At 41.9% G+C, this 24,959-nt stretch overlaps 3 protein-coding genes across 3 annotated transcripts in view; 1 reads left to right on the forward strand and 2 right to left on the reverse strand.

The window, feature by feature from the left end:
• Nucleotides 1–1,238, reverse strand: part of LOC135080739 (probable maltase) — a 42,560-nt gene extending 41,322 nt beyond the window's left edge. Inside the window, exon 1 of the mRNA XM_063975450.1 lies at nt 965–1,238. Within this exon, the coding sequence (XP_063831520.1) occupies nt 965–1,064 (100 nt within the window). The 5' untranslated portion in view covers nt 1,065–1,238. The remainder of the gene's footprint in view (nt 1–964) is intronic.
• A 1,395-nt stretch (nt 1,239–2,633) lies between these two features.
• On the forward strand, nt 2,634–3,937 carry LOC135080748 (actin maturation protease). Its single transcript, XM_063975469.1, has 2 exons — nt 2,634–3,218; nt 3,335–3,937. Exons 1-2 carry the CDS (start codon nt 2,731–2,733, stop codon nt 3,657–3,659), a joined length of 813 nt encoding a protein of 270 aa, XP_063831539.1. The 5' UTR covers nt 2,634–2,730; the 3' UTR covers nt 3,660–3,937.
• The window catches only part of LOC135080902 (phosphofurin acidic cluster sorting protein 1), a 203,123-nt gene continuing 182,096 nt past the window's right edge, over nt 3,933–24,959 (reverse strand). The window contains exons 9-26 of the mRNA XM_063975632.1: nt 24,366–24,446; nt 23,303–23,439; nt 21,700–21,864; nt 20,917–21,039; nt 20,116–20,300; nt 18,677–18,816; nt 18,512–18,631; nt 17,623–17,764; nt 14,202–14,316; nt 12,281–12,577; nt 11,970–12,058; nt 11,653–11,854; nt 11,375–11,470; nt 10,782–10,877; nt 9,739–9,868; nt 8,951–9,073; nt 6,710–8,592; nt 3,933–5,618 (exon numbers count right to left, since the gene is read on the reverse strand). Of these exons, the coding sequence (XP_063831702.1) occupies nt 8,468–8,592; nt 8,951–9,073; nt 9,739–9,868; nt 10,782–10,877; nt 11,375–11,470; nt 11,653–11,854; nt 11,970–12,058; nt 12,281–12,577; nt 14,202–14,316; nt 17,623–17,764; nt 18,512–18,631; nt 18,677–18,816; nt 20,116–20,300; nt 20,917–21,039; nt 21,700–21,864; nt 23,303–23,439; nt 24,366–24,446 (2,366 nt within the window). The 3' untranslated portion in view covers nt 3,933–5,618; nt 6,710–8,467. The remainder of the gene's footprint in view (nt 5,619–6,709; nt 8,593–8,950; nt 9,074–9,738; nt 9,869–10,781; nt 10,878–11,374; nt 11,471–11,652; nt 11,855–11,969; nt 12,059–12,280; nt 12,578–14,201; nt 14,317–17,622; nt 17,765–18,511; nt 18,632–18,676; nt 18,817–20,115; nt 20,301–20,916; nt 21,040–21,699; nt 21,865–23,302; nt 23,440–24,365; nt 24,447–24,959) is intronic.

A 24,959-nucleotide genomic window follows, 5' to 3' on the forward strand; every position in this document is an offset into this window, starting at 1 on the left:
AAATGATTAATTCTTTAAAATTCTTTTAATATGTATGGTAGGTAGGTATGTGGTGTCTTTTTGTAATCATTTTTGGTAATATTTTAGTTAAATAAGCATAGCAAATTAATTAAAATACTTCAATGAGCTGGGACCATTAATAGTAAAAAATTATTTAAAATTCAATTGTTAACTATGAGCCAAAAACATTAATTTATTCAAACATGAATAATTTTATTACAAAACCCAAAAGCTTGACACAAATGACAACAATAAAAATTAAATAAATTACCACTCATTTGTACACTCTTCTCGCTGCACTTTTTGATGAATTTGTTAATTCAAACAATAATTGAAGATTCAGGATACTTTAAATTGAAATTTTTGAACAATCTTGCATCATTTGTTCCATTCAGCGACGACATTACAAAATGGCGCTCGCGTAAAGCGCTTTATAACCCAACCATGTAGCGATGAACCCAATTTGAATAAATAAAATATTATTTAGTACAGGCTCCGACCAGTTCCAACATACTTTTGAGTCCATAAGTCCATATTTTTAAACATAATCATAAATAATGGTATTATAAAATGAGATAACGCGGGAATGGAGACAAAAAACATTTAATTCCTAAGTCCTTTCGATATTTTCAACTCCCATCTCAATTTAGACGGATAGCCGAGCTTTGACATTTCTCGATTTCTGATAACGCAACGCAACCACACGTGAAAACATCTAACTGATAACAGTTTTATTTGTAACTTAAACTGTAATCTATATTACGTAAATCTGGCAAATTATACTTAAAGAGCTCTTATAAATCTATAAAGTAGATATTATTATGACTAATTTGTACTTTCAATTATTGCAAAACTTTTTTGTAAAAGAATAGATACAACTATTTAATGACTGACAAGACCTTAATTAGGTAGTACCAAGTAGGTAGAAAAGTAAAGAAGTCTGGTCCTTGAAATATTAAATTACCTGAATCAGCATCTGGTATGGGCTTGTAAGTTGCAACGTTGTCGTCCCCTTTTACCTGCCCTCCATCTATGGAGAGGTGGTTTTTTCGCGTCTCGGACATGATGAATTATTACACAAACCGGTTTGTAACTCTCAAGAAAGCACTTTCTTTCCCTACAGTAAGTAATTAGAGGTAATAAAATCTTTCGCCATACGTGTAATCGGCCCCTCTCTGTTATTAACTGAACGAATGAGTGACTGACTGAATTACTCCACCCAGCTGTTCATCAATGAAAATGAATGAATGAATCTCGCCTTGCCACGCCTTCTCTGTTTTTTTCTGACAGACTGAATAGGCATTAAAAATCATAATTAAACTACCCACATCAAAATTTTAACATTAACAAAAATCGAGTCTTCAAGTCTAAACATAATGGATAATTATGAACTTATTTATTCAAATGCTCTGAGATGGACGAATATTCACCAATCCAAGAGTTAAGTAAATTGAACTGCATGCCGTTCAACAATAGATAACAATAAAATAACAAACCGTATGCACATGGCTTTAACGTTTACATTGCATTGAATTACTATGTGGAATACAAGTCAGCTGTAACTGACAGTAGTGACAGTGACATTTATTTATGTGGTGCTTAGCAGTGCTCAGGGTATGGAAACTTCCATACAACGGTCATCGAAGTGAAACTTGCTTCCAAACAGCGACATCGGTGAATAAATTCAAATACTTTTTAACTACCCTAAAACGCTCTAGATGTCGCTGCTCCTGTTTCCTTCATATTTTCATTTTTTTCTTAATTAAAATATATTTGAGAATATTGTTAATTACAATGTGAAAACTTTTTTTAAATGAAATTAATTTGTTTTAATTTAAAACTGAACATTGACATTTTTGTTATAATTTACATAATAGAGTAGTAGAAATTACTATTTAACATATGGCAACATTGTTTTTCCTCCAAAATGGCCGGTGTTGTTTTTGTTATGTTAAATGCATTCTTGTTTTCTTAGCCATCATTTAAGTTTTCTGTGGCCCTATTAAAGTATTGAAGAGTCGTCGAGTCAAATTCAAGTTCATTCCTTCGTACCTGCTGCTGTTCTGGTTCATCGGAGTTTTGTTCGTTCCTTCGTGAATCGCGAAGAAACTTTCTGTTATGTTCACAAGTGATCTGAGTTTTCTCAATGTGCAAATGCTTTTTTAGTGTTGTTGAAAACTTTGCGAAAAGACGCTTTTGGTGTATAATATTATGTGTGTTCATAAATAAAGTAAAATTATTAAATTCAAAAGTTTTTGTTTACTTATTTGCATTTCCATGTGCAATGTAGAATTTTTCCAAATCCATTGTTTTGAAAATAATACAATACGTACACCATAAAGATAAATATTTTCAAAATAATGGATTTGAAAAAATTCTACATTGTACATCATAAAAACAATAATTCTTTGAAGGTTATGAGGGCCTATGTGTGCGTGAACTGTGTGTATGTGTGCGTGGACTTTATGTATGTATGTGTGCGTGTACTATGTATGTATGTGAGCGTTACGTACGTAGGTTAAGTACAGGGAATTTAACACCAGGCTGTCAATTAGTAGGCTCAAAAATTTGACAGAGAGGGTTCTCTATTTCCTATGTATTACTTTTCTCTATGGCAGTGCTTAGCATGCTTAGTGCTTGTGAAACTAGTTTATTTTTGAGCTCAAAAATTCTTAAATGGCAATTAATTAAGTGAAGTCTTTTCCGTAAGTTTAAGTTTAACTTAATAAAATGTGTACCATACCACCGGCTCCTCCACCTCCGCCTGTTGCATCCAATATTTTGCCTGATAGTCATTCAACCACAAAGTCTTCGTCAAACAACAGCCATGAGTATTCTAAACTCTGCGAATGGGCGGGAGAAGATCCAGAATTACAGGAAGCATGTACCAAGAACAACTTAGGCCTTCATACTGTACCCTTCAAGCATAAATACAATAAGTTTAAATCTATACTGCAAGTTGGGCCTACTTGTGGATTAGTAGCTCTCTCTATGTTAGTGAATGGTGCAGTCCCTCCAGATGAAATCCTGAACATAACAAAATCGGAAGGATATACTTATAATGGAGAAATGTTTAGTTGTAAATACATGGCCAAAATAGTAGAGAAAGTATTCAATTTAGCAAATATAGAAAATGTCAAGTGTAGCGTAAAAATCGGAGGGCTGTTTAGTCCAGAAACTATAGAAAAATTATTGGAAGGTGCTGTGTTACTAGTTCCGTATCCTTTTTTATTAAACAGACTTTTTTTTAACCATTTAAACTTTTTCATAATTTTACTTTCACTTAAATTATGCAACCCATATCATTTTTATATCATCCTTAACTCAAGTGCAGTTATGATTCGGACAGAAACCATACCCCATGCCTCAAGAATGGACACACAGCGCACTGGGCACTCATCTGCGGAGTCATCATTCTAGAGGAACCTTCGGACTCTTACGAAACAAAACCAGAAAATGTTTACGTATTTAGTCGTCACGGAAAGTCCAAATATCTAGCTGCATGGAACTTGAAAGAGCTAGCTAAAAGTAACAGGAACTTATGGGAGTTTTCTCCAAAAAGGGGGGCAGAGAAGTTGCCCTACTTATTACCAGAAGGTGGTATAGGGGGAACAAATGGTTTAAGAAACCAGTTCCTCATGTTTGAGGGGTTGAACTAGAACAGTAATTGTTATTGTTGTTTTGTATGTAAGTGTTAACTCTTATCTTAGTGATGATCAAATAGAAATGCCTAACAATTTATTTATAGGAATGTTCAATTATGTAATATAGTGAAATGTTTATTTAGATACAATATAGTTTATATATTTAGAGTGATAGATTTTGAACAGAAAAACATCAAATCTGTATGTGTAGACCAGCATGTTTTATCTATGATGTTTTAACAATTTTGTTATTTTCAATGGCTGAAATAAAAAATAAAAGACTTGAAATTCAATGCAAATTTTTATTTGTACAATAAATACAAATCATTACTTGCAAATTAAGATAAAATAATAAATCTCATCACTTATAATTTAAAAGAATATTCTAATGAAATAAAATTCAAGATGTCATTATGGAATAAAATGAAAATGTTTTACATTTGAAGAAGTTTAAATCAATAACTATTGCATAGTCTAACATTAATATGCGATTTGGTTGAAAGGTTACAATTTGAAAAATAATTAAAACATATTTTTGTACTAATTTATTCAACTTAATAAAATTCTTTACACTAACAATGATAGTTTTGGCTATTATTAGAAAAGTTTGTGATGATTACACACATTGTTAATTTATCAGCAATTCCAAATTGCATTTTCCATACAACATTGCCAATTTAAATTAATTTGCCAAGATAGCAGTTATGAGATCAAAAATTATAGAAAACATACAATAAAACATTTGCATTTTTTTCTGTACATTCATGGATTCACTTCATCAATATACAATTTGATATGTAATTAAATCGGTGAAAGTAAACAGCAAGCAAATGTTTTATTTTACACTTCAATCAAATAATACAAGGTTTGTGTTCAATAATAATTATATCATGTTACATGTAGTAATTAAACAAGTAATAAGTATTAGAAAGTTATTCGTAACATGAATAATATCAGCAGGATTTTTCCTTTGGGTAAAACCTTTGCTATTTAGCTTTTTAGTCTGACAAGCAAATAAAAGATTTTCAAATAATTTTTTATTGTTCAAACAAAAATGTAATGTAGCATTAAAAGAAGACTGCTAACAATACAATATTTATAATCATTTATATCTTGAAAGTTTTTAGTCTTCTCTGTTACTACTGTACTCATTTGGAAAAGTCTGTAATTTAATTTAATGTATTATGTTTGAAAAGGAAACATTATCAGATGGGTTTAGTATCATTAGAAAGTCCACTACATTTTGATGTTAACTGTACTACAATAGAAAGATTAGATTACACCAGTTAAGAATATATTATAAGGAATTTCGACTTTGAATAAATATAAGGTTAAGCAAGGAGGATATATTTGGGAAACTTATGATTACGAAGTATTCGCAGTAATTCACTGTGTATTGGCCTAAATACTGATAATTCACGGCAAAAAGGGCGTCATTTTTATTGAATTTTGATCGTAAGGAGAGTTAAGAGGTTCAAAAACCTACAATTTATTAATGCGATACAGCTAGCTTAATTTTAAGCAAAATTTACATGTTTATTAGCGATGAATATCAGATTTCTTATGTCAAGTTTAGATATTATTTCCGACTCGGTATGAAATAATAAAAAATTAGCAGTCCATTACATTATCAAATTTTATATTTCGAAACATTTGCAATTAATTCAAATAGCTCTGCTTCTGAACATTTAAGAAACTTGCATCTCGTCGGTGCTAACCGCCTAAAAGATATTATGAGAAACACTTACGTTTCATATACCGACAATTATCATAATCGTTTTTTATTGTATTTTGTTTTGACGATATTATAGATGGACACTTACTTTATTAATCCAATACAACGATAGACATTTATTTTAGTATTTACACGAAATACTACTATGCTAACTTTATATCGCTCGCACTTTACCGACAAATGACCGATAATTACCTTTAAATTTCTCATCAATCAATCATTCCAAAAATCTTCGATCTCTATTTGGGTCATTCCATAAAAATCTGTATATTTTCGACGTCATTTTGTCCGTAACTTTTTTAAGATGCTTTTGAATACTTTATTAGTGTAAATTATAGTTTATTAATTAATTATGTTATGTCTAAAAGGGCCAGTCATTTTATGCTTTATTTTAGGAGAAATTATAATTTTCAATTTTTTCATACTACATTACTCCTTTATGACTTCTAATAAATTATAAAACTTATAACCTTAACATTTATAGATAAGTTAATATACATAATGTAGTTGTTTTGTTATTATCACTATATAAAAAACATCATTCCCTAACTAGTAATTTAGTCCCAAGTGCCGTTTAAAGCTAGGGCCTGACGCTCTAGGGACTGACGATTTGGAGTAAAACTTAACACAAATGCAGATTAACTTTATATTATAAGACGCTTAATACGATGTGCCGAAAATAGCCAAAAAACCACACGTAAATACTAATTAAATTATATACAATTTCTTATTGTAATCAATAAAGCTACTCAACTAGGGACTGACGAAGTGACTGGATTAACACATGTTTCCGCAACAACTGGCACGTTTGCACTAATTCAAAAAACGGCTACCGCAAAGCAAGTATGGTCTGAAGATAACTTCGTATCGTACTTTAAACTCAACTAAATGTCTTCACTCTACATACATATTAAAGCGCAAAATTATAAAATCAGTGCGTGGCGAGGGAATGACGATAAAAATTGTGGACATTTTTTCAACTTAAGAAAATGAATTTATTGTTTATTAAAACCGCAAAATATTAATAGAATTGGTGTAACGTGCGATTAAATAGATAATTCCTCAATTAAAACAAAGGATTAAGTAGATGTTTCTAAAAATATGGGTGCCGAAACACAAACTTTCGGAGTACGGACATGCCTAGGGAATGACGTTTTGGGTAATTTTTAAGGGATTTAAGATGTTATAAAAATAGTTCTTAAAAATATATATGGTTAATGAATAAAACACATTTCGAGCTGTTACTTAACAATTTTGGAATACAATATTATTTAATATATCAAGTGAAATGTGGCGGGGACTAAGAGTTGACACATTTTTGTGGATTGACCCATTTTTACACAAGTACATTTATGATTGAAACTGGATATAATTCAATTTTTATTGATGAACATTACGATAAGTTAATTGAAGAATACATTATATTTTGGCACAATTTATTAATTAATAAGTTTCTGAAATATTCAGAAGATTAGCCGAATCAATTTTTGGTTAATACAGATAATTTTACATACAATTTTATATTCCATGAGTATGGCATAAAGTTTATCTTTTACAGTTAATAATGTAAATACTAAAAAGTATAGTAAAATAACTATAATAAAAAGAAAACTTTATTTCGAACGTAAAATGGAACTATCAGCGCCTCTGGCGGGCGCACGCAAAAGCTCTAACATTTAATCTCAAGAATTTTCACTCTGCACTAAAACCAATCGAACTTGCATTCTCGCTCACGGACAAAGGCTAAATCTAAACTTTACACATGTTGAGAATATAGAAATTACATCTATGATATCATGAGACAGTCGTTGGCATCTAGGGTGCCGACTCCATGCGTCCCTTTTGGCAACTAGGCGCGGACTTAGGGTCAACATTAAAGAGTATATTCATATTTAAATTTATAAGAGAAAATTGAGTCAAAGTGCCTTAAGTTAAGAATAATGGCGTAGACATTTTTATTCAACTAAGATGAGCCATATTATTGAAAAAAAAAAAAGATAGTCGCTTGTTGACAGGCAGATTCTACAGTTTCAACACCTGAATCCGCGCCTGCTGTCAATGATAGTTTTCTTCCACAATAAAATTAGCCGAGGAAAAAAACGTTCTAAAACTGGCTCGGAATTAATTTCGAATTTAGAGAGAGCCAAGTCTCTTTCCGAGATACTTTAAAATTTTAGCGCCAATAATAAAATACTACAACACAAGACACAGAAGACTAAGCATAGCTTGGAAAATGTAGGAAGATAATGTTGATTATTTCATCATAAAATATTATCGAAGTAAACACGTTTCTATTCTATTTTGCATCTAAACGTACTATTGAAACATCTAACCGTACAAAATTAAAAAACGTCGCCAAATAGCATTTCAGCTGCGCTTATAAAAAATACAAAAGATGACTGCGACAATCCTTTGTCTTAATTAATTAAAAACAAAAAACTGCATTCACGAATCACAGACTAAACAACCGCTCGCCCAGCACGAACCAGCTCTGATATGCGCCGACGAATACTCATTGAAATTCGGTTTTCACTACACCAATACATAAAATCTAACTTACATACATATTGGAAATGTCACGAACCATTATTTCTCGATATATGTTGAGTACACGAATAACTACTATACCATTATAACATTAAATACGATACTAACTATTATGAATGACTATGATGAATAGTTAACGTGATTATTGAGCCTTTATTATGTAGCTTGAATACACACGAATACTGCACCGCGAATGCGCACGGCAAATTTTATTCTAAATCGACTCTCAAACGGCTACTCAAAATACATAACAAAAGCCGCCTACGCGCTAATAAATCATGGCAGCTCGATAGCGTAATAAATATTGATTACACAAAAGTCGACGTTGCGTCGGTACGATTAGGGTTGGAGATGGACTCGGCTCGTCGGCCGTCGTCGGGTGGCCGAATGTGGCCGAGGATGGCCGAGCGACGGTGGACAAGATGGCCGCGGGCGTCGTCAAGCGGTCATTGACCCCGGTAGATGGCGGTGCGCACGCTGCGGCCGCCGAGCGGTGGCCAAGATGACCACGAGTGCTGTCAAGCGGTCAGTGACCCCGACTTTACGACTCAGGGGGCGCGAGCGGCGCTCCGCAGGTGGCCACGGGGAAGGTCTTGACGTGCGTCTGCCACTGCGTGGACAGCTGGAAGAACTTGACGCCGTTCCATTCGGTGCCGTCGATGAATACTGCAAGAAAACAAAATGGTGAATGTGGTTTCCTTGGTCCAAAGAATAAACCTTAATCATCTAGACTTATTATTCATCTAGACGGATTAGCAAGCTAAAGTGGCAATGGGCAGGGCACATAGTACGCAGAACTGACGGCCGATGAGGCAACAAGGTTCTGGAGTGGAGGCCGCGTACCGAAAAACGCAGCGTGGGACGTCCACCCACAAGGTGGACCGACGACATCGTAAAGGTAGCGGGAAAGCGCTGGACGCAGGCCGCTACCAACCGGGTAACATGGAAAGCATTGGGGGAGGCCTATGTTCAGCAGTGGACGTCCTATGGCTGAGATGATGATGATGATCTAAGAGCCAGTTACCTTTGAGCGGCGCGTTGTGCGAGCCCTTGGCGGAGCAGATGAGACGCGCCACGCCGTCAACCACTTGCGCGCGGCCTGATTCCGTTTCTCCGGACTTCTCCTTCTTCTTGCCAAGGCGCATTACTGAGGACAAAATGGTACAAATTGACATATCTCTAAACATTGTAATGGGTTATTTTCTTTACAAGTACGCACGGACTAAAAGTTTAACTTAATCTGCTACACTCTGCTCAATGAATCTATTGGCTTGACCTTTATTCTAAAGGTACAGTACACTACACTCATGCTCATTACTAGCACTGAAGCATGCTAATTGCTAGTTAGTAGCATGTGTGTCGAATCACTGTTTGAACACGCTTGTTATAAGCATGAAATTGTACGAGCATAATATGTTTTTTTATCCACAACGAGGAAGCTCTCTTGGCCTGTATCTCACCTGATGGTAAGTGACGATCAGGCCGAAGGTGGAAGCGAGCTTCACCCGGAATCCTCAACCACGGAGGAACTGGCTATCTTACCTCTAACTGTCGGAACACAATAATGCTGTTAACATTGTTGTTATGGCGACAGACTTAGGTAAGATGGTGGTAGCTAGCCAGGCGGACTTAGAACAAGCCCTACCACCAACCAAACCGAACAGAAAAATCTGCACCCACTGGGAATCGAACCCGGGACCTCTGCGTCTGAAGCAGGTGGTCTAACCACTAGACCACAGAGGCGGTTAACTGTGGTGACTGTATCCTAAAACTAGTATAAACTTCAATCTCCAACAAGACATGTATACTCACTCTTCTGCTTCTTCTCCTTGGTAAGGTAGGTGATGCAGAGGTGAGCGTTTTGCCGCGACACGTGCAGCGCGCGGAACGACGCCTTGATCGTCACCTTGCCGTCCGCGCCCTCCGCCGCGCGACCCGGCACCTGGACAACGAAATAACAACTTTAATCTACCCTCAATATTAATTGGTGTCACTGGTGTGTGATATGACCTTACTCGGAAGTGTCGCCAATGTGATTTACATGCGATTGTTCTCCTATCACTTCAGTGCGCCATTCGGGTTTAGAGGGCGTCAATTCTCAGGCTGATGCCGGCGATGCGACGAAGTTTTAAAAAAATTTGTTGACATGTCCGGGTTTCGTGCTCCAAAATTCGGGGTTGGTTGGTTTCTTGTTCTGGTTGCCAAATTTTAGAGATGGCAACCCTAGAGGGCCTAGCTCTAGCAACGACACTGCGCCCCTTTGGTGTCAACAATCCAGCCACTAGTTAAAGGCCTAGTATCTTACCAGTCGAGCTGCAGCTCCAGCGGCCCGCTGGCACCTTCTTCCAGCTCTAGCGAAGACACTGCACCCTCGCTCACGTTCCTTTGGTGTCAACAATCAAGCCACTACCTTACAGCTTCAGTTACGACGTCAGGTCGAGTGCGGGGGGCGATCCGCTGCCGCCCGCTTCTAGCTCTAGCGACGACACTGCGCCTCTTTGGTATCAACAATCAAGCCTCCAATTAAAGGCCTAGTATCCTACCAGCCAGTAGTCCAGCTGCAGCTCGAGCGGCTCGGCGCGCGCCAACAGCGGCAGCGCCAGGTCGTGACGTCACAACGGCGCTCTAGTACGCCTTCCTCTACAACCCGGTCGATTTACCTGTACACCTATCAGCCGTGACGTCACATCGGCTCACGCTCACGTTCCTTTGGTGCCAACAATCCAGCCAGTGGTCGAACTGTAGCTCCAGTGGCGGCGCCGTCGCCCTCCTCTAGCGTTAGCGAGGACACTGGGCCCTCGCTCAAGTTCTATTAGTGTCAACATTTCCGTCACTACTAGTTAAAGGTATCTCACCAGCCAGTAGTCCAGCTGCAGCTCGAGCGGCTCGGCGCGCGCCAGCAGCGGCGGCGCCAGGTCGTGCTCCTCTAGCTCCAGCGAAGACACTGCGCCCTCGCTCAAGTTCCTTTGGTGTCAACAATCAAGCTGCCAGTTAAAGGTATCTCACCAGCCAGTACTCCAGCTGCAGCTCCTGTGATGGCGTCAGGTCGTGCCCGCCGCATTTCTCTAGCTCTAGCAAGGATACTGCGCCCCTTTGGTGTCAACAATCCAGCCGCTAGTTAAAGGCCTAGTATCTTACCAGTCCAGCTGCAGCTCCAGTAACCCGCTGCCACCTTCTTCCAGCTCTAGCGAAGATACTGCGTCTTCGCTTCGTTCACGTTCTTTAGGTGTCAACAATCCAGCCACTAAATCCAACCCCAAGCTACTTATCCTTATCGCTCTCGCGTAATTATATTGCTGTCGCGACTGTGCGACGGGCGGCCGCAGTGAGTGTGCGAGCGCAACAGCAATACACTTACGCGCGAGCGATAAGGATGGGTAGCTTGGGGTCATTGGACGAAATTCTACGTGCTTAGCGACTGGACTATAGTTGAAGCCTAGTATCCTACCAGCCAGTAGTCCAGCTGCAGCTCGAGCGGCTCGGCGCGCGCCAGCAGCGGCGGCGCCAGCTCGTGCTCCTCTAGCTCTAGCGAAGACACTGCGCCCTCGCTCAAGTTCCTTTGGTGTCAACATGTCAGCCACTACCAGGTAAAGGGTCATCTCACCAGTCAGCAGTAGAACTGTAGCTCAGTGGCGGCGTCGTCGCCCTCCTCTAGCTCTAGCGATGACACTCCGCTTTGGTGTCAACTGTCCTCAATTATCCTGGCTTTTTAAGTGTATATCTCACCAGCCAGTAGTCCAGCTGCAGCTCGAGCGGCTCGGCGCGCGCCAGCAGCGGCGGCGCCAGGCCGTGCTCCTCCAGCGAGGACACGCGGCCTCGCTCCACTGGCGTCCCACTCCAGCCACTCACCAGCCAGTAGTCCAGCTGCAGCTCGAGCGGCTCTGTGCGCAGCAGCGGCGGCGTCAAGTCGAACCACCGCCGCCTTCCTCTACAACCCAGTCGATTTAACTGTGCACCTATCAGCCGTGACGTCACACTCTAGTACGGACGTGCGGGCAAATGGAAGGGAGAGTCAAATTCGACAAAAATGCGGTCACGCTCACGTTCCTTTAGTGTCAACAATCCAATCACTCACCAGCCAGTAGTCCAGCTGTAGCTCAGTGGCGGCGTCGTCGCCCTCCTCTAGCTCTAGCTATAACATTGCGTCCCTTTGGTCCAACAATTCAGCTACTAAAGCCTGGTCCGTGAGCACGTAGAATTTTGTCCAATGACCCCAAGCTACCCATCCTCATCGCTCGCGCGTAATTATATTGCTGTCGCGACTGTGCGACGGGCGCCCGCAGTGACTGTGCGAGCGCGACAGCAACATAATTACGTGCGAGCTTTACCAATTAAAGTTTATCTAGTATCTCACCAGCCAGTAGTCGAGCTGCAGCTCGAGCGGCTCGGCGCGCGCCAGCAGCGGCGGCGCCAGGTCGTGCTCCTCCAGCGAGGACACGCGGCCTCGCTCCACTGGCGTCCCACTCCAGCCACTCACCAGCCAGTAGTCCAGCTGCAGCTCGAGCGGCTCGGCGCGCAGCAGCGGCGGCGCCAGGTCGTGCGCGGGCGCGGGCGTGGCGGGCGGCGAGGGCCGCGCGGGGGGCGAGCCGCCGCCGCCCTCCTCCAGCTCTAACGACGACACCGCGCCCTCGCTCACGCCTACGCGAACCTCCTGGATAACAGACATAGATGTTTTAAATCAGTGTTTTTCAACCTGTGGGTCGCGACCCCCTGGGGGGTCGCCAAGCCTCTGTAGGGTCGCGAGAGGTCGTAAAAACTACCTCAGTAAAAGAATCAGTAAAGTTATAATGATAGATTTATCCGAAATCTAATTATCCAAATCCATCCAAATGTTGTATGGATTGAAATATTCGGTCCCTACATCTTTGTAACATTATAAAATGCATGAAAAAAAAAGTGAGCGGTCGGGGGGTCGCGAAATATTTTTTCATACCAGGGGGGTCGCGTCATGAAAAAGGTTAAAAAAATCTGTTTTAAATTATAGGTTTTGTAAAAATACATGTTATGGCAGCAATTCAAGCCGCGACTGAGACAAGCGAAGCGACCGAAACGGGATATTATGATCGTTACTTTTTTTTTATGTGACAGGAGGCAAACGAGCAGACGGATCACCTGATGGTATAGATGACCCACGCTGAACTGTCCCACCAAACTCAATGACAGGGGGGCGCTACCATCGTTCAACTATAATGTTTCCAACATGGCAAAAATCGGAACCAGCGATCCGGTATAGACGGTGGCGCCCCGCTGTCAATGTCATGGATAGGACAGTTCAGTATTTTGGAACAGTGATTACCGTCGCCCAAAGACACCCGCAGACCCTTGCTTGACTCAATCGCTTGCAGATACTTGACTAAAGGCTGATTTTTCAACCGTTGCATTGGATAACTGAAGAATAAGTTTGGCACATTGACAGTTTCATAATGGGAAATATGTCAAAATGACAATTTTATTCTTCAGTTAGAAGATATTGACGATGAAAAATCCGTCCTAGGTATCTATCGCCTATTCAGGTATCACTTCCGAATTGATGCTTAAACATTGCCCAAAGCAGTGGTTCTTAACCGGTGGTCCGCGGACCACTGGTGGTCCCTGGAGGCATTCCAAGTGGTCCACGAAGTGCACTTGCACGCCTTAGTCAAAACCACTTTTAACTGATTTTTGCAGTCAAACTGGTTTACTTTTGACCGATTATGATTATGAGGTGGTCCCTGACAAGACAGAGATTTGGTAAAATAGTCCCTCATGACTTAAAGGTTAAGAAAAGGCCTAAAGCCTATTGCCGGTCGCGGTCTCCCGTCTCGACCGTTTGTCGCGAGCGCTAGTCTCCGCTGTAGCCCGAACCGTTATCTTTAAACTGAAAAACGTTCCCCAAGAAACAAACTAGTGAATGAATCGTTATAACAGCGACAAATTTGAATACGCACGGATAAGTTCTTTATTGGGAACTTGATTAAAAATGGTGTACCTGAAAATATTACGATTTAAAAAAAACCTTTAAAGTTTCAATATAAACTGTTTTAAACCTCACTAGCTTTCCGCCCGCGGCTTCGCCCGCGTGGAATTTCGTTTGTTAAATTTTCCTGAATTTTCTTTGCTATAAACCTCACGGAGCCCGAGACCTTTCCAACGAATGCAAAACCGTGGAAATCGGTTCGTGCGTTCTGGAGTTATAGTGTCAGGAAGGAAAACCCGACTTATTTTTATATAGTAGAAGATAGTCATATCAAAGCGATCCTTCTGATATAAATGCCACATTGTCTACAAGCACTCACCGCGATGAAGGGCACGAAGGTCTGGCTGGCGTCCTCGTCGCCGGACTTCTCGCGGTAGGCCACCATGGCCTCCCCGATAGGCACGTTGTTCACGGGCCCGATGGTGTTCAAATACCTAGGGACATACATCTTTATATTATTATGTGAACGATATGTTACAAAAGACCTGTTGGATCGATCCTACTTCGAAACGTTGTTTGATTATTTTCGGGTCTGTCTGTCACCGTCGCTCATGCTGGCATATAGCTTTGCGTGAGAGAGATGGCCACATTCTAAACTTTGGATAAAGTTTTTTGGAGCACAACACCAGCTAAAAACTTTATTCGATGTTTCGAATCGTTCGTTCGTTCGTTCGTTTCAGCCAAATGACGTCCACTGCTGGACAAAGGCCTCCTCCAAGGTTTCCCACAATGCACGGTCCTGCGCTGCCCGCATCCAGGCTCTTCCCGCGACCTTTACGAGATCGTCGGTCCACCTAGTAGGAGGCCTGCCCACGCTACCAGTGGCGGATTTACAAATTTGCCGCTAGTAGGCCATTCAATTTTTGCCGCCCCTACTAACCTTTGAAATTCAATACGTTAGTTTAATCCCGTTACTAGTATGATTGTGAACTTAATGATATTTCTGTCAGTTACTAGATTATTATTGCAACCTGCTATGTAATGAAGAGTTTAATGTTGACCTAAGTAGCAGTATGGTGGCAAAGGCATGAGTTAAAAATACCTACACTATAATTATGAACACAGACAAAATAATGTGTGGTCAGTAAACATTGTTTTTGGTAAATATTTTTATTGGACTTAACAGTTTAAAAACAATACAAACAATTTCTATTAAAATATAACATGTTAACAATTCAGTTAATGGTGACAGACAATGAGATCAAATAAGTTTTACATTATTTTCTTGCGAGATTTTAAATTTGCAAAATCATTAATTATATCGACGTATGACATCTTTTTCATAAGTTCTGACTCTATGCACAAAACAGATAAAGCATTAATAGGCCAGAAGAATTAGATTTTAAATCGGAAATAATTCCTACAAAAGATTTTATTGCTTTAATGGCTTCATTGGTTGCCCATTAAGTCTCTCCTAGGTTTTCGACTTCGACGGAGTTGTGCTTAAGTGGTGGGGGCCCCCGAAAGGGGCGCTTTTTAGGTTTTCCGGTTATACCGCGTAAAGGACTTACCCTATCGAAAAGTGGTCTTCCTGACGGTTGAAGGGCATTTAATCTTGCATTAAATAAGACCAAATTCATATGTTTTGGACAAATCGTTCTCGTGCAAATGTTCGGCAAAGTAGAAAATATGTGTATAATTAATGACCCTCTCCACGTCCAATGGCTCGTTACCCATAGGCTCCGAAGCCTTGTAAAGGGTCGCCTTCGATTAAATGCCCTGCAACCGTCAGGAAGACCACTTTTCGATAGGGTAAGTCCTTTACGCGGTATAACCGGAAAACCGAATAAGCGCCCCTTTCGGGGGCCCCCACCACTTAAGCACAACTCCGTCGAAGTCGAAAACCTAGGAGTCTTTATGGGCAACTAATGAAGCCATTAAAGCACTAAAATCTTTAGTAGGAATTATTTCCGATTTAATTAATTTTTTTGTTTAATTCTACTGGCCTATAAGCTTTTCTTGACTTAAAGTAGATCGTAGATAGTTTTTAACCCGTTTTAAGCAAGAAAAGCTTCTCACCTGAACAATTTATCACCGGTGTGCATAGAGCCATGCGAAATGCTACCTATATCCAGTATAATTAGCTAAGAACTAATTAAAGGTAAACAGAAAGACCAAGGCTTGGTAATACAGGGTGGCCCAGAAGAAAATTAACTTTTGAAAATTCAAGGAAACGAAAACTGTACCTACATTTTTATAGAACTTTAACTATTGCAATTTAAAGAAAATTTAATGCAATTTATTTTTAAATTTACCTTTATTAAATTACATCGCCGAGGAGATTTCTTTGACGCTTACAACATTCGATCAACATACATCAAAATCTTGGAATGCGTTCGTCAGAATTACCTCGAAACCTATTTTAAATTTTTTGCCGAATGCTCAGCTTCAGTTGCTGCATGGTTGTTGGATTATAAAAGTATACTCTATTCTTAATGTAACAACACAAAAATTAATTTTCTGAAGTGAGATCAGGGCTTCCTGGTGACCAGGAGAATTCAGGAGATGTCACCCCTGCCTGAAATTATTTTTTGTGGGAACATGTCTCTTACCATCTAAATGCTCTCAGTTGAAGTGTGACACGTAGCCCCATCTTGATGAAACCAAGTGCTCCGGTCATAACCTTGCAAATCTTGCAGCTTTGAAATCAAAAAGCTTTTCAGCCTACCAGTATAGCGCTCTCAAAAATTAATCATCCTTTCAATGCAACAAACCAATTAAGCAGTGGTGAAATCTCACTGCCTCTAAGAAGCGCTAATCTCATTCCAGCAGACTTCTTTTTGTGGGGTTACCTTATGAGCAGAGTATACTCTAATAATCCAAAAATTCTGCAGCATTCATCCATCCTGAATCCATTTTGAGGTAACTCTAACTCAGCGGTTCTCAGCGGTGTTCACGCAGCGCGTATACTTAAACAGTGCAAAGGCGCGGCGACGGCGCGGCGACGGCGCGGCGGCGGCGCGGCGGCGGCGTGGTAGCGGTGTCGTGTGCAGGAGCGCTTACGAAAGTTTTCCAAAATGTTGATGTATGTTGACCGAATGTTGTAAACGTCAAGGGAATCACATGTACGATAAAATTTATAAAAGATAGTAAATTTTAAAATAAATTGCACTAAATTTCCTTTAAATTGCAATAGCTTAAGTTCTACAAAAATGTACAGTTTTTGTTTCCTTGAATTTTCAAAAGTGAATTTTCTTCTGGGCTACCCTGTAAAACAATATACACGAAGTTGTGCAGAGATGGTGCTCGTGCTAGGCTCCGAAGATCCTGTGTTACTTAAGAGTTTTTTATTTTATTTTTATTGAAACGCTATTGGAATATTTTAAAATTCATGATCACATAAGTACCTAAGTATATATTACAGTGCGTTTATTAATCGTTTATTTATATATGGATTGTGTAGGTATACGTATATTTTTTTTTTCCTGTAAAAAAAATTTGCTAAATTTGCCGCCCCTCTAAATCTGCCGCCCTAGGCACTGGCCTACTTGGCCTATTGGTAAATCCGCCACTGCACGCTACGTCTTCCAGCCCAAGTTTCCATCTTTCTCACACAAAGCAAATTGATCTCACATGAAAGACAGGGATGGCTAAACCCAAAACTACGTAAGCAACGTTCGTGTGAAGTGACCAGTTCGAAGCAGCGTTCCTCGGATTTACAGTCCGCTTTAAATACTTTTACTAGGTACGTCAAGAAGAACAAACAAATTGTTATCAATATTAGAACACTCAGAACTCACCTGGCAATCCTCGAAGACATCTCAGCGATGTCGGACACGCAGTCATTGGCCCGGTCGCACAGCGCGAGCCATGATTCGCCTGTAAACAGCGCTGCGTACGTGCTGTCACTGGCTGCTAGGTAGCGCGCCACTGTGTTCTGGCCTGTAGGGGGATTGATGTTAGGACGACTGTTTATGGTAAACAAAGAGAGGATAGGTATAATCGAATCGTTATCGACTTGGAAGAACTGAATTCTCGGAGAAGATTCTCATACTGCTAAAATGTAAGACAGGTGTTGGTTTAGTTAGTTCTTCTCCGTTGATCATACTCCCGACGATCATACTTGCACGCTATAGGTTTTGTTACAGTATAGGTAATCGAGATCCTACAAGAACTAACAGTTTTCACAAAGTCGGTTGTAGACAGAAAAAGAAGTGGGATGTATTATAGAGACCCATAATAAGCCTCTGATTTGAACATAAATGCTGACCATTGGTTGACAAAAAAAACAAAAAATACTGGCGCCATCTGCGAAAAGCTATACGAGTCCACCCTCATTCTTTACAGCTTGTTCAGTAAAAAAAAATGTTGTGTAAGAGTACAAAGGCGAAGTGGGGGAACACCTAACCTGTCTTTTGTTGTACCCAGTCAAAAGATATGTCATCGACAAATTGTGATCTCCGTTAGTTTTTAATATAATGTGTGAGATTATAAACTAACAGTAGGTTAGGTTAGATTGCAATCAAACTACGTCAGATTATAATCTGACGGAATTCACTATTGTACGTTGATAGATACATACCCAACGGCACAATGTAGAACCGTATCTGCAGCTCGTCGTGCGGGCCGAGATCATCACTCGCAGGCACGCGCGCCGGCCCGTCCTGAGGTTAGATAGGGGCCACTTACCTAAGGGCACGATGTAGAACCGTATCTGCAGCGCGTCGTGCGGGCGGCGCGCGGCCAGCTCCGCATGAGCCCGCAGCGCCGCCGCCGTGGCTCCGTCGCCGCCACATATCACCACCCACACTCACGCGTGCCGGCCCGTCCTGAGGTTAGATAGGGGCCACTTACCTAAGGGCACGATGTAGAACCGTATCTGCAGCGCGTCGTGCGGGCGGCGCGCAGCCAGCTCCGCATGAGCCCGCAGCGCCGCCGCCGTGGCTCCGTCGCCGCCGCAAATGACTACCCGCACGCACGCGCGCCGGCCCGTCCTGGGAAGGTTGAAGAGAAAACTCAATAAAAACGACAGTAAACGGCGCATAGAAAGTCATATTGCGCAGAGAAAGCAAAAGATGGACACTGAAAGTTGGGCAGTTAATCAAGACTTTAACCTCTTTAAAATAACTCAAAAGTGTGGCCCTGGAACACTAATTAGAGAATGAATCCGCAGCAGACACGCAGTTTATCAACTGTGCGGCAGATACCTATTTAAGAATTAGAGCCACACGATGCGATGCGGCACCACACCGTATACAGACGAACTGAGACGAGTGGAGAAGATGTATGTATATGACGGAGGGGTACCGCTCCGACGTCGTAAAACGCAGATGTGTTGACAGAGTTGTTAGGACTGAACTATAACACCGCAATACTGTAAACGTTCGTACTGTAGACAAAGTCTACTACTACTACTTTGGAGCCGAGGTCCTCCTCACAGCATCAGACACTTATTGCTCACATAAGAGAGTGCGACAAACACTATTTCTACACTCTCTGCTTACACAGAACGCGCATCAGACACAGCCGCAGCCGGCGCCCCCGGGGGCACCACGGCCCCACCTCGGGGGCGGGGCCCTCCTCACAGACAGCTAGATAGTTACTGTTCACAGAACGCGCATCAAACACTCAATGCTTATACAGCGCGTGCAGCAGATGCCTGACGCGTGCAGAGCCGCGGCTGGCGCCCGGCCACCACTTCAGAGGAGGGGCCCTCCTCACAAACAGCTAGACAGTTACTGCTTACAAAGGACACGTATCAGACACTCACTGCTTATACAGCGCGTGCAGCAGATGCCTGACGCGTGCAGAGCCGCGGCTGGCGCCCGGCCACCACTTCAGAGGCGGGGCCCTCCTCACAGACAGCTATCATTGGTTCCCAAAGTGGGGGCGCGCCCCCCAGGGGAGGCACGCAGACACAAACACAGACAGCTAGATTCAACGTGCTCGGCGACCGGGCTTTAGACAGTAACTGCTCCCACAGAACGCGCATCAGACACTCACTGCTTATACAGCGCGTGCAGCAGATGCCAGGCGCGTGCAGAGCCGCAGCTGGCGCCTGGCCACTATTTTCAGGGGCGGGGCCCTCCTCACAGACAGCTAGACAGTTACTGCTTACAAAGGACACGTATCAGACACTCACTGCTTATACAACGCGAGCAGCAGGTGCCGGGCGCGTGCAGGGCCGCGGCCAGCGCCCCCGGGGGCACCACGGCCATTACTTCAGGGGCGGGGCCCTCCTCACACACAGCTAGACAGTTACTGCTCACACAGAACGCGCATCAAACACTTACTGCTTATACAGCGCGTGCAGCAGATGCCGCGCGTCGGGCGAGTGCGGCGCGGCGACCACGCAGGCGGCGCCCAGCGCGTGCAGGGCCGCGGCCGGGGCCCCCGGGGGCACCACGGCCACCACCTCGGGGGCGGGGCCCTCTTCGCCCACCGCGCGAGCCACCTGCTCTGAAAGGCCGCGGCGGGGCTGCAAGAAACAGATATTTCATTGAAGACCACACAAAACAGGATGCAGGCCACTACCAACCGGGCGATGTGGAAGTCATTTGGGGAAACCTATGTTTAGTAGTGGACGTCTTGTGCCTGAAATGATGATGATGATGACACAAAACAGACATTAAAGAAAATACCAAATCAAAACGGCACAGCTTAGGTGGTCTCTAGGAAGCGACCATTTCCAGACAACCCAGAAAGTATAGTAGAGTAGATAATGTCGTTCAAGGGCAGATTACACCCAGCAAAATTGCATCCAAACCAAATTGTTAAATAAGCATAAATAATACAGACACTAAAGCACCTGACACGATTCTAAATAAAAAATCTTGACAGCTGATATAGTAACTTAGTAGCTTATACACGAGTACCAGTTACAGTTAGTTTCAGACGACACTCCAAACCACTAAAACCCGACGGTGTCCTCCGGAGCCTAATGAAACGGAGCCGCAAATAACTGTCCTCACTTGGACATTAGACGCTGTTTGATTTACGTTGTCCAACCACATCTCAAACCAATTTCCAATAAACACCCGCACACCCAAATGTTATAAAATAGTAAAGTTGTCAAGTCCTACATGTGTGTTTACCTCCAGCGCGGTGGGGCTCTGCGCGGGCAGCTCGTGCGCCGACAGCGGGCGCTCCGCCGCCGACACCAGGGAGTTCTTCTTGCGCCCGCCGGAGCCCGGGGTATTGACTACTGTTCTAGTCGCCTATTTTTGTATGGAAATGCTTTGCGCATACCTACTGACCGATGGGACAGCCAGAGGTTGTGAGGCTCTCTCCGCCAGAAGGACGGGACCTACCCACTAATGCTTCAAGGCGCCATCACGGCACAATCAAAGGCCAATGACAGGTCGCGCGACCCATGACAGTTCGCGCGACCCATGACAGTTCACGCGACCTGTCATTTCCCCATGATCGTGCCGTGATCGCGCCGGCGATGGCGATCTGCACGCGTTGGTGTGGTTGAAGCTTAAAACCCGACGGTGTCCTCTGGAACCTAATGAAACGGAGCCGCGAGTTATTGTCCTCACTTGGACATTCGCGGCTCATTATTCTAGTCGCCTATTGATTCACGTTATCCAAGCACATCCCAAACCAATTTCCAAACCCCCAAATGTTATAAAATAGTAAACAGTTCACGCGACCTGTCATTTCCCTATGATCGTACCGTGATCGCGCCGGCGATGGCGATCGGCACATGTTGAAGCTTCAAAGCCGACGGTGTCCTCTGGAACCTAATGAAACGGAGCCGCGTGTAATTGTCTTCACTAGGAAATTCGTCCGCGGCTCATTCTAGTCACCTAGATTACCATTATAAGAAACCACCGCCCACCCAAAAGAAATAATAAAAAGTTGTCAACTCCTACATGTGTGTTTACCTCCAGCGCGGTGGGGCTCTGCGCGGGCAGCTCGTGCGCCGACAGCGGGCGCTCCGCCGCCGACACCAGGGAGTTCTTCTTGCGCCCGCCGGAGCCCGGGGTCAAGTTACCTCCGCTAGTCGCGCTTCGGAACAGGCGGGAGCGCTTGTCCTCCTAGAAGAAGGAAAATATGTTCGTTCGTTTCAGCCAAATGACGTCAATTATTGGACAAAGGCCTCCCCCAAAGATTTCCATAACGACCAGTCCTGCGCTACCCGCATCCAGGCAAATATGTTACCCCAACACAAATCATGTCACCCTAATTGCTATCTCTGGGGGCCTAGCCAAGTCATTCCTCGTTCAAGTTTTGGGGCACATAACTCTTTTAGGGCAGACAACATTATTACAAATAATAATAATGGAGGTTCGAGATTAGATCCTTGGATAACTCCTGCAGATCTTTTGTTACATTATCATTAAATTTATTTGCTATTGAACTATTTATTCTAGCTAACAATTTACGCTGTGTACACGGTTTCAACTTAGCTGTCTCAACTCAGCCATGAAAGTACATGTACAAATGTAACTATGCAACATTATCAAAGGCTTGCTAGAATGCTAGAAATTGTGAAAAACAATTGTGTGTTAGTCCACGTCTTCTGTCACAGGCATATCAATCTGGGGGCACGGCAGTGCCCCCACCAAGTCGAGCAAAAAAGCGGCACGGCCGTACCATCCTTTTCTCGAAGCAATTCAGGCCATTTTCGACCGCCTGTAACTTCGTTGTGGATAAAACTAGAAGGCTGAATTTTCATTAGCTATGCAGGCATTGTAAAGACACGGTATATTTAAAATTTCATTCAATTTAAACCAGTAGTTTAAGAATTATAACGGGTCAAAGTTACTTAATTTTGTCACTCACTGACTGACTCACTGACTCACTGACTCACCGATCATCAAAACTCTAAGGCACTTCTAGCAGACCTAGAAGCTTCAAATTTGGAATATAAGTAGTGTTTGGTGTATGAATCAAGGAAAAACTAAAATATTTGGGGGCACGGTAGTGCAACCGCCAAGTCGAGTAAAATTTTTCAATTTCGGTCCAGTTTTCTAGATACATAACTGCTGTCTACAAAATACAAAAAGAAATGATATTTGGGGGCACGGTAGTGCAACCGCCAAGTCGAGTAAAATTTTTCAATTTCGGTCCAGTTTTCTAGATACATAACTGCTGTCTACAAAATACAAAAAGAAATGAGATCCCATCGAAAACAATACTTGTCAAAAAAACCAAGTCTCGCAACTCAGTTGTTCTACGGTAAAAAGTTGTGAGATCCATGTAATACCAAGTCCAGGCCAGGAAATCTTTAACGTTTTACATAAATATATTGACTTGGCCATCGCATGAAAACACGTGTAAATTAAATTATTTAGTGCGATGGCCAAGTCAATAATTTATGTAAAACGTTAAAGGTTTCCTGGCCTGGACTTGGTATTACATGGATCTCACAACTTTTTACCGTAGAACAACTGAGTTGCGAGACTTGGTTTTTTTGACAAGTATTGTTTTTGATGGGATTTTACTTTCTGGACATATTTTAGTGTTACTTACCATGGACATTTTAGTGTCATTCGGCGGTGAGCTCGACACAGAAGCCCCGGACACCGGGGCGTCGGCTGTGACGTCACCGTCACTGTTGCCTTCACTGCCGCGCTCATCGCCTGCTGAACTCCTGATGGCTTCTGATTCTGTTGACCCATGATCAGTGTCAAACACCATGACGTCAGAAATCGAGGAAAAAATTCAGATAGGTCCTCAAGGATTTCAAAAGACATTTGGTAAAACATCTCAACATATCTCAAAAACTTTACAAAGTAGGTAGCTTTGTTCAAATTGAACGTAAAAACGGGAAGTTTTTTTTATCCACAACGAGGAAGCTCTTGGCATGTATTTTATTTTAACACTAAATTGGGATCATTTTGGAGTCATAGATTTCATTGTTTTAAAAAATAAAACCCAAAGTTCGGAAGATTAATAACCAGGTGGAAATTAAGGATGATAGTAAGTAATATTTATTATACTGTCATGCATTCGTGCTTCTAATACTGCCACAATTTTTGGAATTGAGACACATGTTACATATTAAATAGGTAACTGTTAAAATGCACAAGTAACTGAAGTATCTCTACTCCAATGCGGCGTGAAGGTGAAATGGTGGATAACAAAACATAAAGACAGACAAAAGCTCAGTTCAGATCAAACTAAATATAAATTAAGAAGAGAATTAGAAACATAAATGCAATATTTCTAAACCTCTCACTCATTTTGTAATATTTACTTAACTGACAAACGAACATGGCGGGTTACAATAATTAATAATGAATTCGAATAGACTTTATTATTTGAAAATTATTTAGGCTGGGCCTCCATTTGTGTTTAAACAGGCACAGAGATGAATGTATATTGTATATCATACACACACTTCTTAAACGCCAAAGTGAAGTCATTCATATAACATAGAAAACACATTAAAAACAATAAAACATTACAATAATAGAATTGCGTTTCAATTTCATTCCATCGTCAAACCTCCTTAGAGTTTTATTCTTTTTTTTTTCCGTCAAGTTTCCCGCCACGTCCGCCTGTCAGCGTGACACTGACAGCTGTCATGTACCTGTGAGCGGGACGGTGGCGACGTGGCGCTCTCGCACGGTGGCCAGCTCGGCGGCGGAGGCGAGGCTCGCGTGCCGCGTCACTGCGCATGCGGGTCCTTTATTGCGCGTGTGTGCGACGTGGGCGGACGAGTTAGTGGTGTACTTATTTATTTTTACTTGTTGTTTTTGTTTTACTAATGTTTGCACAAATTGTACTGCGTCATTTTGAAGAAATGGCCTTAGATGGTTAAGTAATTAATGTTTTTGTTTTTCTTTTAATTTTTTTAACATTATTGTACTGTGTCATTTTGAAAAAGCCTCAGAAGGTTTAATAAATTATCCTAGAAATTAGTTGTCTGTTGTACTTATTTCTTTCTTGTAGAGGGAGTTGCAAAGAGTCACTACATCTTCTATATTCACACAGAGGTGATCTTACTCATTATAAAACAATTGCAGAATTTTAGGCAGAATCCAAACAACCCACTGACGTATCTGACCGTGTCTGACCGTGTCTGTCACAGGCAATTTTCTCAGTAAATTCGGTATAAATATGGTAGTATACTCGTAGGCACTCGACGGTCAACTATGTATATAGAGACACACTACTTTGTATT

Source organism: Ostrinia nubilalis, chromosome 18 (assembly GCF_963855985.1).
Source record: "Ostrinia nubilalis chromosome 18, ilOstNubi1.1, whole genome shotgun sequence".
NCBI lineage: Eukaryota > Metazoa > Arthropoda > Insecta > Lepidoptera > Crambidae > Ostrinia > Ostrinia nubilalis.